Source organism: Athene noctua, chromosome 6 (assembly GCF_965140245.1).
Source record: "Athene noctua chromosome 6, bAthNoc1.hap1.1, whole genome shotgun sequence".
In the NCBI taxonomy this organism is placed as follows: domain Eukaryota; kingdom Metazoa; phylum Chordata; class Aves; order Strigiformes; family Strigidae; genus Athene; species Athene noctua.
In genome coordinates, this window is record NC_134042.1 from 16,251,878 (window position 1) to 16,266,027 (window position 14,150).

Below are 14,150 nucleotides of genomic sequence, written 5' to 3' on the forward strand. Positions count from 1 at the left end.
GGGTTCAAGGAGTCATAATCAAGGGATTGTGGAATAACATTAAAACACTGGTATGTTCAGCAGAGCTAATCAATATGTGATACTAACGTAGAAGCCAAGTAAACTGCAGGAAACTTCATCACACTGTAGAAGTTTGTGCTGAATATGTTTTGCATCAGAGCATTCAATTCTTAGGTTTAACAGTCAATCAGTGCTTAAAGAATTAAAGACTTTGTTGCCTGGCTTGCCGGTGTTCTTTCTAATACAGAAAGTAAACTGAGGCATACAGAACATCCCCACACCTATCAAACCTGAAAATCCCAACAGCTGGAGACCAAAAAGCTGATATTATTACATTATCAAGATAAACCCAAATGTTTGTTTCTCTCTCATTCCATTCATGTATTCTGCCATGTACATGAAATTGAGGAGAACTAGATAGAATGGAAGGACTTACATGCTTGTGTCTTGTACCAGGTCGGGCACATGTTCTCTGTTGTAGTAGCTATAGCACTGATCGCATACACGAGACAGATTTTCTCTGCAAGCTTCTACTGCCATTTTCTTGGTGGAGCAAGAGCTGCACACCAGCCTGCCACAGCGCCTGCAGTGATGGCGCCTGTTAAACTAAGCAAAAAAGGTCATGAATGAGCAACAGAAAGAATTTACTGAAGTCCCCTCCTATATCTGCCTCCACTTCTGAGTAAACTTGCTCCATTTGAAGAGGTAACACCATGCATGATAAGGCTTTTCAGAACTACACAGTAATTCATTCTCACTGTTACAATTACTTTACAGAGGACATGGCAAAGAAAAAAAACCCAAACAAACCCTGAGGCAGGTATTTAAAACAAGTTTGCTGCAGTCTTGAGCTTTCCACTATTTAAATTGTCCCAGTTTTAATCACAGTGCTAACAGATAATCTCTTGGAAAAGTTAGAAGCTGTAGACTGTGTTTCTGACACCATCTTAGTAATTTCCAAATTCAGAAGCAACAGATACTTTGAGAAAACAGTACCGTTTCTAAGCAATAGCAGATAGCAGGCTGCCAGCACACCTGCAAAACTCAAAATTTATCTTCTCCCTTAGAGCAGCAATGCAGTTGCTCAAGTACTCTGTGAAATGACAGGTTTTAGAAAAGTGTAACCAACAACAAAGATTACATTTCCTATATTTGTAATCTAAATTATATTATACTCATGTTAGTTCTTGCCAGCCCAGTCAACTAGACAACCTTTTGGAATATTAATACTGCTATTATTACATATTTTTCAGATCTTGTAGTTGTCTCCTCTCTGACAATCAGATTTCCTCTTTAGGCTGTGCTCAAAGGACTCTGCAAGGAGATAACTGTTGCCAGTCTCTTCAACTACACTAAATAGAAACTAATGGTTAAATATCAAAGGACTGGCAATGTCATCAGGCCTACACTGATGCAGACAAACTTGCTGAAGTAGTTAGTGTCTCTTAGGAAACAGACTACGAGCAAGTATTCATATTAAGATCACAGTCTAGGAATGCCTGTACTTTGATTTTACTCCTTACCATAGTAAAGCGTTCAGTTTTGCAAACCATACATATCATTTCAGTGTCATCAGGTATCCATTGCTGCTTTGGTGGTGGCTTATCAGGAGGCACAAATTCTTGAGGAAACAAATTCTGCTGCAGACATCTATCTCTGGGACTTGCAGATATAGCGACACCTTAAAAAGAGCCCAGCCAAGAAGAACATCGAACAGAATGTAAGCTGTTTAATCGAGTCTTGAATACCAAAAACCACTACAGACTTACAGAGGCTGTGAGACCTTTCTGGCTCACAAGATGACTACCATTACTTTTCAGCCAGGCATAGCAGAATAACATTGTGTAAGAAATATGTATGCTTTAAGCTAAAATTGTAAGATGGTAAACTTATAGTCCTTTAATACTGATAAGCAAGAGTAGAGTTATTAATAGACCTTTACCATAACAATTAGAGACGTATAAGACAACTTGTCAACATCTGTTCTTGTATCATAAGTAGTGACTTAGAGCAGGAAGAAAAAAAAAACCCATATCCTGGTATATGGATACCAAAAACCAATATAGCATTAAATATAATATTAAGAATACCCAGTGGTGATATTCCTGAAGACTGAGATTTCTTTGTCATCTCAGGAGAGGTGTGGTATGGTTAGCAACAGCATATCCCTCCCTGTTCTGGTCCCCTTTACAGTCTACTGTGGAGAAATCAGTTCAAAGATGCAGGAGTTTAAGTCTTTGGCCTTCGGGATCTTTGACCTTGCCAATGAAATACTCATTGAAACAAGTTTACAGTATTAGACAAGCTTTTAGTTTATATCATGTGAGCCAGTTACACTACAGGCTAATTAAAAAAGTTCAACATGTCACTGCAGCCCTGCAAGCCCCTTTCTGTGTACATGAATACTAAACCAAAAAAGGAAAAAAAAATTCCACTCCAATAAAGCTAACTCATGATCATCTAAGCAGATACTGGATTGCAAAGGAGTATTAGAGGACAATGTATTCAAGTTTTGTAACAACATATAGATATTAAGCTGACCATTATGAGAAAAACTGAAGAGCTACACAGCCCAGCCCAAGACACTGCCGTCACTTCGTGTAGGCAGAGCAAGAAAAGTCTTCAGTTCAGGATGGAGAACCAGAGAACAGTTCAGACACCCTGAACTGTAGATCAGGATATCACTGTGCAGCCCTAGTTCAGGCCCATTACTTGCTGAGAATTCCCAGCCTTGGAGGTCTGAGGCTATCCTTTGATAGTCATTTCCTGAGAGCACAGGTTGTGCATCACTCAATATATATCCTCCAAAAAGTGTCTCTTGCATTAGATGCTGAATGGATCCTATAGAAAGATTTGCCATTGTTTTTAAGCCAAAAATACTCTTCAGCTGTTTTGGCAAGTTATTTTGTTTCTATTTATTTGTTTTTGAGGACTGTGAGTGGAGCCTTTCAGACAATAGAAGGTGTGCCATTTCCCTTAAGTCACAAGAAGGATCCTAGAAAAAAATAAATTCAAGGACCAAAAGAATAACGAAAAAAATACAAAATGAATGAGATGTCTACTGTAAAACCAAAGTTAAGATCTAGAAGAAAAAAAGTGACTGAAAATAGAACAGGAAGACAGGGAGAAGTACCACACTGATGGGCTTCCAGATAGGCTCTGCCTATATACCCAGAGAGAGAGCACAGAAGTCAAGATACAGAAGATCAATCTGCAACACCATTAATCCACCAGCAACCTAGCTGTGGCAAAGAGGTACTTTATTTTTTCCATCAGATGTAGTTGTTTCCTATAATCTGTTCAGACTTGGTTTTTTCCATAGGGTGTGGAACGGAAAGGTTTTGTGCTGATTTTTCAGGCATTTTGTAGATACCTACCAAAAATCAAAACAAAGTCATACACTTCTTGTTCCCCTTTAAGTCTTCTTTTAATTGGGCCCAAAGCACACAACTGTAGAGACCTACTAACCCACATTAAACGTGACCCAAGTTAGTATTAAGCAGTGGGACATACACAGCCGATAAAACAAGCGAGAACAGATTGAAAGAAAATGCCACCAAAGTCTTAACTTTACCAGTAAAGCTGACAGGAGAGAGTTCTGATGATCCCGATTTAGACAGTGCTTCACATTCCAATACCTGGCTGAGATTTTCCTGGATATGTATCAGAGAATCTAGGACAAAGAGAAAGAAAAATAAAAATCAGAGAACAACACTGGTCATATATCTACCTGTTCTTACAAAGATTAGAGGAATCCATTCACAGCAGCACGTAAGAATGTCAGCACAAAATGGGAGTAGCTACTAATTGCAAATTGCTATGTTTTCATGAAAATTAGCCCATAATTCATGCAAAACTACAGAAAATTCAATGATCTAAAACACAAAGGGATCCTTATCAAAGCAGTGGACTACAGGAATAATACAGCAGAGAATAAGTATCAGATGTGAAAACAATCAGTTGACACCAGATGCTCATGGCAAATATTAAATGCTTCATATCGCAGTGGAAGGAACATACTTGCAAAGTTATAGGTCATTTGGCAAGAAAAGGTAGATAATTCTGATGCTTTTGTTAGCAAGAGCTGCATCTTCAAATCATGAAATGAAGTCAACATTTGAAAACAGACATAAAGCCAGTTGGTACCATATATGGAGGTATAAATAGACACAGATAGGTACACACACCATGCACTTTTAGTACAGTGGGAAAAAAAAAGCACTGGACTTGATCTGCAGCACCCTCTGCTGTTCCAGTTCTAAAACCTCGACAGGAAAGAACCAAATGCAGGAGAATCGAACACAACATGGATGAGAAGCGATTTGCAAACCAAGAGAACCATGCTGAGAATGTTACATAGAACTACAAGTTTAAAAGTCTTTTATATGAAAAAAGGAACAGAACTCTAGTAGGAGAAAAGACTATGGAAGATTAAATCCCCATTCTCTTTGGGGGAAGATGTGGTTGGCTGCAGGTTTTAGAACTGCTTAAGTTGTCAGTGACTTAGTGTTAAACAGGAATGAAATAAAATTGAACAGGAATGAAATAAAATTGAACAATATCATGTAAGAAAAGAGACCCCAAGAAGGAGAAACAGAGGAAAGCCCAAGAAACTTCTGAAGCTACTGGTCCTTGAGAACATCTATTTACAAGACAGGCAAAGACTTCAAGAACAAATTCCAGGCTAGAGGGAGACTGGAGGCACATGTCTAAAAACGTTGTGACAATTGGCGAAACAATGCTGGGGGGAAATTGGCCCTTCTTTCCCAAGTGAAAAACAGCATTCTCATGGAAAGTCACCTGATCTCTTTTCTTTTAATGCAAAAGGGAAGTCGAGAGCTTTTTCTGCATACTTTGAGAGCAAATTGTCAATGTCTTCTATGGTAAAACCAATTTCCTGTCCAGATAAGAGCTGGTGCAGTGTCTGCACAGCTACAGCTACCCAGTCCACCTTCATATTCATGAGGAGCTGTTCCAGCATGAGCAGTGGCCTGGAGGAGAGGTGGAAGTAGTTAACACGGGAAAGCTCAGGCAGAGTCAGCAGCACCTGAGATACAAGGAAAAAAGCGTATGTTAAAATTATAGACCTTCAAATCTGTGTTTCGGTGAGATTAAAGATAAGAAACTAGCACAGTAGCTTATGCAGAGAATGTAATAACAGAGGCCAAAAACTGGAGGTGAGACTTCTCAGACCTATTCCTACTTCTATTATAGAATTACCGAGGGGATTTGCAGAAATTACTTAGTTTCCACATTCCCATTCTATAAAACACTGCCTCATGTCAGAGGCAGTTGAAGAGTGGAAACCACTGTGACCCTGTGATAAATCTGTTGTAGCAGGGTAGAGAATATTCTCTTATTAAAATAAGCTTATGAAAAATAATATTAGCCCAATCATTATCCTTCCATCATCCGAGGAAACTTCAAGAAAAGATAAGAGCAGTTCTCCTAAATATGGACACTTTTCAAATTGAATCATTCTTCAAAAGGGACAAGTAAGGAAAGAGGAAGTCCAGCAAAATACTGTTGTGGCACACACTGGAGAAAGCTGCTATTTGTAGTCCTACAACAAAACAGACATTACCAAAAGCACTTCATTTTGTTTACATATAATGCATTCGACTAAGATAATCTACTGGTTATGCATCTATTCCGATGCCGAGCACAGAATCTGTATGACTTCTGTAAAGGCAACAGCCATCCATAGAGAGGAAGGATGCTGTCTACCTTAGGAAGGCACCTGGGAGAAACATGACATGTAAGTGTCAAAGTCCTCCATATAGGTGGGCATATGTAGGACACCTGGCGTTACTGACACAGAGAGCAAGTTGAGGAGGCCTGCTTTTTCACTTGGGACAAAGATAGCAACTGTCCTGATAAACACCACAATTTTATTTTATTCCACCACGTCCCTCTTTTAGCCTGTGTGTTCCTCCACTCCCTGCAGCTCAAACACAAGACTGCTCTGCTTGTATTAGGAGCTACAACTGCATTAGAATATAGGAACTGCAAAGATGGAGAAGGGGAAGAAAAGTTTTAAGTCTTCTCTAACTTTCCTTTGAATCCTGAGACTCAGGATCTTAGTCCTGATACGGTGAGAATGCTCTGGTAAAATCTACAGACTGTATATATTATGTATTATAAAATTACTTATATATCACCATTAATCCCACAGTGGAGGAGTTTAACTCACCTTTGATCCCATATAGAGTGCCTGGATTTCATTACGGCGTGCTGTTGTCAGATTGGCATAGAAGTGAGCTGTGAGGTAATCAGCCAAGAAGTGAGAGGCTGCCAGGTTTGGATGCTGGTCAAGGGACTGCTCACTGATGGCAAGGCAAATACCAGGTTCTTCAATTCTTTGTAAAAGCTACAAAACCAAACAAAATACAGTGAATCCCTACTACATTCCTGGGAAGTGGCCTTTATAATGGGCAGTCTGTGACAGATTATTGCCCTACAATAGTCCAGCAAGCAAATTCACTTGCACAGGTGTCTTACACACACAAGGGTGATTCAGATAACCTATTTATCAACTACTCATTGCCTATTGCTCCATTTATTAATCAAAATATTTTTAAAATTAAAGTAAGCAAAAAATTAAGCAAGGAATGGGACAGAAGGTATAGTGATCAGAAGCCTCCACTTCCTTTACAGAATACTTTCAACACTACATAGTCTGAAAGAGCCTGCACTTTACACTCTGTTATTAGCAACAGCTCCATAAGTATTAAAACCAGAAGAATTCACTCTTCACTAATTTGGGCACTGAAGTCCAACTGACCAATTTCTGTTAGTAGTTTCACTTCTGGTTCTTCCGCTTAAGCAGCACAGCAGTGCTTCATTATGATTTTTCAAATAAAAGGGGCCTTTTATTTCCATGTGCATGACACTGTGCTATTAAGTCCAAGACCTAAGCACGACTTTCACTTAAGCAGAACAGGACAGAGCCAGGATCCTGAAAGCATATCTAAGCAAATGGCATCTCTTAAGGGGAAACGAAAATGGCCATGAGAACACACAAGGAGGAGGCAAGGAAAATGTTCTCAACGTATTTGACCTCAGAATGTACGGTTAAAAGAGTCTTGCTATTACCTGCAATGCTTTTTCCATGTCTCCCACCTCCAGTAAGTGGAGAAGGTGCTCACGGTGAAGGCTGATCAAGTCTTCTCTTGGGACAGGGTACAAGTACCCCCATTCCTCACACAACTCATAATCCTAAAAAAAATATTTTTTTTTTTTTAAAGAAGTGAAAATAAAAGGAGGATAAACTCTACCCTCACTGATACAGCCTTTTCTCCCACAGTTCTGATCAACCTCTCAAGAAATTCTGTAGCTTAGACTCCTCTCCCACATGCAAAAAGTAAATAATTACACTGACAAAGGGAAGATGATGATAGTCATTTTCATCAGTCACAGCCTGCATTAGGAATACCTTCTGATCTCACAGTAAGCAAGCTGGCTTTTTAGAGAGACACTTTTAAAGCCAGCCAGATCTACAGTATTAGTACTTAGTTAATAATCAAGTCTGTATTGTGGCAAAAGCCACCCTACTAAAGTCTTCAAAATTCCAAGAGAAAAGAACAGGTTGTATCTCAGAGTAAGGGTTATAACTTAAATTTAAGGATTATTAACTACATGTATATCTTGACGTTAAACACAGATCTGTATTTGTTTCTGAAGCACAGAACCCAGTAAAGGAATCCTTTCTCCCAAGGTAATCTCCATTGATTGCTGTTTTAAGATGCTACTTGAAAAAATTTATCTATTCAAAGTTTAACACATTCTACTTCATCAAAATTCACATGATGATGCCTAACCTTTGCTTTCAGAATGATACTCATAACAGCCTGGGGGTCATCAGTGCAGGCTTTTTTCAGATCCTGCCAGTCATTCCACAGTTGTTCATTTTGCACATTCAGAATCTGAAAAAGTCAGTAAGGGTAGCAGAGATTTTAAAAGCTTTATCTACAGCAATCACTAAGTCTAAGAAAGACAGCTGAGCTGATCACATCAAGAGCTGGTTCATACAAAGAAAAAAGTCAAAAAGGAGACCCATAGTTATCTCTAGCCCCTTTCTGGGATGTTGTAATGCATTTGCACTCCAAAAAAGAATACACAATTTTCTCAGAGGCATGAGTTTACAAAGCATGTTTATAAGGGAAGGTTTTTAAGAGACTAGATGGCAATAATTATGGATCAAAAAGTACATGCATACTGCAGACATTACTGGCACTAACAGAGAGACAACTGAGCTGTCAGTTAGCAAAACCACCACCAGACAGATTTACGACTCCTTTTGCTCTGTGGTGGCTTTTCAGTCTGTGCTGAACTCCAGGCCAGCTAGTCTGACATACTTTGGGTATCTGCACTACCTTGGAGTAAGAAGAACTGACTGCAGTACAAACATGCTTATTGGACCACTAGTCTTGTACACCATGCCTGGGTACATCTGCACCTTTCAAGCTTATAAAATGAATTGCCACATAAAGCTTCCAGTGGCTCCAGAATTTGTATAGAATTGAAAAATGAACACTATGCCAGAAAGTGGCCTCACACAAATGTTTATATCTAATTGTGTTTGCAGACTTGAATGCTAATAGGAGATTAGGAAAGTTATGAAGGACAGAAGTAGAGAGTTAACTGGATACTACAGCACTGAAGATACATGAACTGTTTTGGATGAGAGTCAAAAAGCTATTATGAACAAAAAAGAACCAAGGGCTAAAACTTTTTCAAAAGGCAAGCATATTTGCTCCCTGCTGCCTATTTCATCTCACTGGTTACTTGAAGAATGACTTTGTACCTTTTGATAAACATGAAGTTCTTTCTTCCTGCTCTGCAGACTGGTTTTTAGTTCATCAGTTATGCCCAAATCAGAAATGCAATAAGCTAGGATTTCCAAACAGGCATCAAGGGGCCATTTGTCCAGACAGCGCAGGGCCAGCCTACTTCTTAATGCTGCATTTTTTACTGCGAACAAGTATTGCCAACCATCCTTATCTGTGGAGGAAACAAACCACTAGTTTGAAACTGAGTTGCTATAATTTGGAAAATTAAAAAAAAAAAAAAAAAATCCTCATCCTCACTGGCTCACATCACCAAAAGAAACAGTACAATGCTGAAAAAAAAAAATCTATGCAAGACTCATCCCAGGCATCAGATTCTCAGGAAGTAACCAAAGTTAGCATGGGATACTTACTATCTTCAGAGTCCAAAAGGAACCTCCTTTTACAGGATACATCATCCATGTATGACAATGACACTGCTGTAAGAGACGTTCCATTAACAGTACTATGACTAATGTCTCTTGATGTATTCAGCTCTTCACATAAAAATAACACCACAGATGCATTCCAGTTCTCTTGTACTAAACTGGTCAGGATTTGCACATTTGCAAAACAAACTACACTATTGGAGACAGCAAACTTAGGATGAAGGAAGGGAAGGGGTCTGGGGTCTTTGGATTTGCCCAAGGACCACTACTTTAGTTTCCACCTCCTGATCCATGTAATCTTCATAAAAAAAAAAAAAAAAAAAGGAAGGGAAAAAAGCCTGCCTTAATCCTTCTTACCTTCAGCAGTTGCACAGCTCAGCACAGCATCCTTCACATTGACCAGCTCCTCCACATCCTGACTGTACAGATCCAAGACCTTCAGAGCTCTGTCCCAGTCCTTTGCAGCAAGAGCTTGTTCAAAGACTCCCATTAATACCTTAACAGCTGTGGTGGAATGCAGTCCCAGGAGAACCAGAGATATGTATGCCTTGCCCGAAAAGACAGTAGCCAAACTGCTACCTTCTTCTTGCTGATTCTGAAGTGGCTCAAACATAGCAAGAAGAAATCGTTCCAGTATTGGGAACTCCTTCAACAATGCCTCACACTCCCTGGAAATCTGTTCCAAACCTAAGGGCACCTCCCGTTTGCCTCGAAATTCCATCCAAGATAAACTCGATTTGGGAATTTTCTGTATATTAGATGCAGTCAGACATGCCAACGTGGCCATTAGCTTTGACTGAGACTTTAGGAAGTCCAGGGAGGAAGCAGTGAGTGTGTGCTGGCTCAAGTCATTCACAGATGGTGGGGCCTGAGTGGAAATACCCACCGAGGTCACTGAAGAATTATGAGTAGGCATTTCAACATCTGGCAGGCAGTGGTAGGCACACTGGTGTGCTAAGTTGCTGATGTTTGTCAAAAGAGACTTTGCCTGGCTGTTTTGCCTTGCACTGCACAAGGACAGTGGTTCACAGCAACAGTTAACAATAACTTGCTGTACATTCAAGTTCAACTTTTCTTTAGCCAAAAGAGAAGAAAGCCTGCAGGATTGAAAACAGAACCAGCTTACCCAGCACGTATAAAAGGCACTTTACAAGTACACGTTTTCATAAATCTTCCAAATTTTTTGTGAACACAAGCCCCCTAGTATTTTTCATAGGTACATACAGGGGAAAAGTACATATCCTGTTTACTCAGTAAGAAAAAAACATATACAGCAGAACATCAACTCAGAGCTTATGCTGCCATTCCTTTAAGAAAACTAACTTCTCAAAAACTGACTTTTACCTAAATGCAACATACCAGAAGAGTTCACCATTAGTGCTCATCTTTTTAAGGGGTACTTCATCAAATCAGACGCTTTCCATGCCAGCCTAAGTTATTAATTTGTGATGGAAGGACATTAGATTATCCAGTTTGCCTACTGACCAGGGCAAGAGCCATGCCCAGCTATATTCTTAAAGAAGCCCTACTGGTCTATTTTATTTTATTATACTGCTAAACAGCAAGTACACTGCTCTGAACTGTCATACATTCCGTTAAAAAAACCCCATGTAAGTGCACTCTCTTCACAACAGACAGTAATTGTTTAAAAATATGGAGCCAGTTTTCCCTATCAAAAATCTTCAGGTTGGTAGAAAAGCCACTGACTAGGCTCCTCCCTGCAAATCAATCCTTGCAGCATTAAGCAATTGGCTGGTGGGACACAACAGGTTGTACTACCCGTGCTAAGTAGCCAGAGAATTTAATCCTGGCTGAGGTCCAAAGTCACCAACACCAAAATAACCTAGAGAAGTATATAAACTGAAAAGCACCTACCTGTCAGGATGAACCTGTCTCTCAAACACAAGGTGGGCCAGCAGCTGAGATGGATTCTGCTGTAACAGGATGAAAGGGTTCCCCACTTTCACTTCTGTAGATGTATCTTTAAAAAAAAACCCACATCAGAACATTTATTATAAACACAAACACATTAGCTGAATACACCACCCAAGTCTTATATTAGAACACAAATTTTAAGAGCCCAGGTCTGAAACTTCTTTGACTACATTCACAGAGGTCCACATTCACACTAGTGTGGTAAAATCCAGAGTAAATTGCAAGGCATTTGTGATGATGATACGCCTCTCAAGCTTGGCACCACTGGCTCATAGTTTACTGGACCTACTACCAAACTGGTAGAGTAGAAAGTCTGTGGCCTTTAAAGCGAGATCTAGCAGAATCAAACAGATTAGCAACTGTACTTCAAAATTTCACCAAAACATGTATTTGTGGTGAGAGACAGAAAATATGCAGGTTTGGTTTGTGAGGAGTCTCTGGAATGTAGATTAGGGAGTCCATGTTCTGAATAGTCAGAGTGAGCAAAGGCAGAGGGCACTCGCAGACAGACCGCTACATTTACAAAAGGAGTAAAACCTTGGGCAATATTGCTGAAAAGCCTTTGTATCCACTACTGAGTTATGTCAAGTAACTCTGTTCAGATTCTCTGAAGTTTACCTTTTCTTTTATCTTCCAGCACAGTAAAACTTCTGCAAAACTCACTCAGCCCTTAAATATCGTGCATGTTTCTGGCTGTGGCAGTCAGTCAGTGAGGACCGAATCATGTCCATACAGAAGCTATGGTTCGCATGGTAGTGACCTGAGCTGAACCAGCATGTATGAAAAGAGATCTCTGCCCTTTTTTCTTATCCTCTTGGGAAGGTACTCTCCAAAATCAGTATTACGGTATTTTACATTAGTGCAGCTCAATTAGCATCAACTTTAAAACACAGACAAGTGTTTTTTCTCCTAGCACAGTGAATTGTTCTGTGACAGCTTAATATGCTGATGGTACACTTCTTTTTATGGACCATCGTCATCTGCTGATTCTATGAAAAAATTCTGCCTAGCTACCTCTGCATAGCTTTCTACACATTCTCTTCTTATCCCTGTGGAGCAGCAGGGCACTGGTTGCCTCTAAGGGAGCTGAACAGTGCACAGCATGCTGATCCACTGGATGTAAAAATCAATCTCACCTAGTGATCAGACAGTGATCAGAATTTTTGGAGGTCAGGGGTTATTTGTTTTGTCTAAACAAAGTGCATAATCTGGGTCAGTAGTAAATGTTTCTGTTCTTGTTTTCCTACTGGCATCAGTTACTTTTATCTTAGCTGTATATGGCCTAGGTGTTAAGAAATAAAATTTAAAAAGCGGTGCAATAATAATCAGTTGAATTCAAAAGATCTGACTATGCACAGGTAGCAGGTATGTTTGGCAAGGAACCATCTTTGCACAATTGCCTTCCAGAATCAGGCCAGACTACACAGTCTGGTATATTCACCTAGGCTCACACTTTCCAGCAGAAACCCCTTACCTAGCTCTGCATTCAGGCTTCGTAAGACAACAGCAGCCAGTGTAGTGATGTAGTCAAAGAAGGCCTTCACAAAGTTTGTCTGCATGTTGCTCTCTGGCATGGTTTGGACATGTTGGTCAAGAGTTCTCAGCAGGAGCTGTGTTTGATTCCAAACCAGGTGCTTCTCCAGCTCCACAGGTTTGAGAGAGGCCTGCTCCACCAAGGCGCCAAGCAGGCTCCCTTTAGAGTCTGGTTTAAGAGAATAGACATACATTCAGGATTCAAGTAAGTATTAAATGTCAAAAAGGAAGAGGGTGAGGGGTAGGTAAAAAGGAAAAAAAAAAAAAAAAAAAGATAACACAAAAAAAAAGAGAGAAAAATGATTTAGCCTAATTTACTCTCTGCAATTACAGATCTCAGACTAGGCATTATAATTTTACTGAAACAAGATAAATTTTCACAGCAGAATAAATCAATGGTTCATCTCAATTGGTAACCATGCCTCTGACAAGTTAGAAATATATTAAGGCAGGACTAAAATAGATCTAGTTGTGTCTCATTAACACATAAGCTTATTCTAAAACACAGGTGTTGACCAGTCCCTGTGCTCCATAACATTTAACCCTTAGAGCTCTCCTAAACTTTTGGAGACACTTATTAAACATACAAACCAATAATAAACTAAATTTAGTTTCATAAACTAAACTTACTAAACATACAAATACATTTAAATGTTTTACCAACACCTACATGCTGTTCAGAAATTTGGTGAATGGAGGGGAAAAAAATAAGCCCATATGAAAACATGCCAGTGCTATATAGTGAAAAGAGCTTTGAGAAAAGGCTATTGTGGAAAACTTCAGAAAAAGATGAGACATTTTATGATAGCCCCATGAAAATTGGCATGTTGTTATGCTATAATAGTGTTATAAGTTTATCTCCTTTTCATTAAAAAACCCAACAGTAAGGATACACCTAATTACCTATAAATTGTCACATTAAAATACACTTTCATCTGACACAGTCAATACACTGTTATGACTGAAGTAAAATAGGACAAATAACAACCTCAATTGTATTCCTCAATATTTTCCTTTCTCCTCTGGCAAGTTCACAATTTTAGGTCTGAAAACAAATACTCTAAATATAAGAATGAGATAAATTTTACATTCTGCATTTATGATTTTTAAAAAATGTATTTATGCATATGTCAAAGAGTATTACCACTAGATTTATAGTTGTCTAGACAGGCCAAAACACAAATTTAGATCCATTTGTTAGTCTTCACGATCACAAAAATAACTCACCCACAGAACGTTCAACATGTGTCAGTGCTTTTAGGATTTGATCCAGATTTTGTGATAAAACAATTTCATTAGTAATACTTTCTTCAGTCAAGGCAGGGTAGCAAGCTTGCAGAAGATCTACAATACTGCATCGAAAATGACTTCCTATTTTCTCATCTGAGACCTCTAGAAAGAGGGAGAAAGAAACAGCAACTATAACAAAGACAGAAATATTTTTGCACAGGGTAAGGCCCATAGA

At 39.2% G+C, this 14,150-nt stretch overlaps 1 protein-coding gene across 1 annotated transcript in view; it reads right to left on the reverse strand.

Moving 5' to 3' along the window:
- The window catches only part of ZFYVE26 (zinc finger FYVE-type containing 26), a 51,136-nt gene that overhangs the window by 16,415 nt on the left and 20,571 nt on the right, over window positions 1-14,150 (reverse strand). Inside the window, exons 18-29 of the mRNA XM_074909744.1 lie at window positions 13,913-14,077; window positions 12,627-12,854; window positions 11,093-11,198; window positions 9,575-10,314; window positions 8,807-9,003; window positions 7,821-7,925; window positions 7,096-7,218; window positions 6,194-6,370; window positions 4,801-5,047; window positions 3,575-3,673; window positions 1,524-1,681; window positions 437-606 (exon numbers count right to left, since the gene is read on the reverse strand). Coding sequence (XP_074765845.1) covers window positions 437-606; window positions 1,524-1,681; window positions 3,575-3,673; window positions 4,801-5,047; window positions 6,194-6,370; window positions 7,096-7,218; window positions 7,821-7,925; window positions 8,807-9,003; window positions 9,575-10,314; window positions 11,093-11,198; window positions 12,627-12,854; window positions 13,913-14,077 — 2,515 coding nt within the window. The remainder of the gene's footprint in view (window positions 1-436; window positions 607-1,523; window positions 1,682-3,574; window positions 3,674-4,800; window positions 5,048-6,193; window positions 6,371-7,095; window positions 7,219-7,820; window positions 7,926-8,806; window positions 9,004-9,574; window positions 10,315-11,092; window positions 11,199-12,626; window positions 12,855-13,912; window positions 14,078-14,150) is intronic.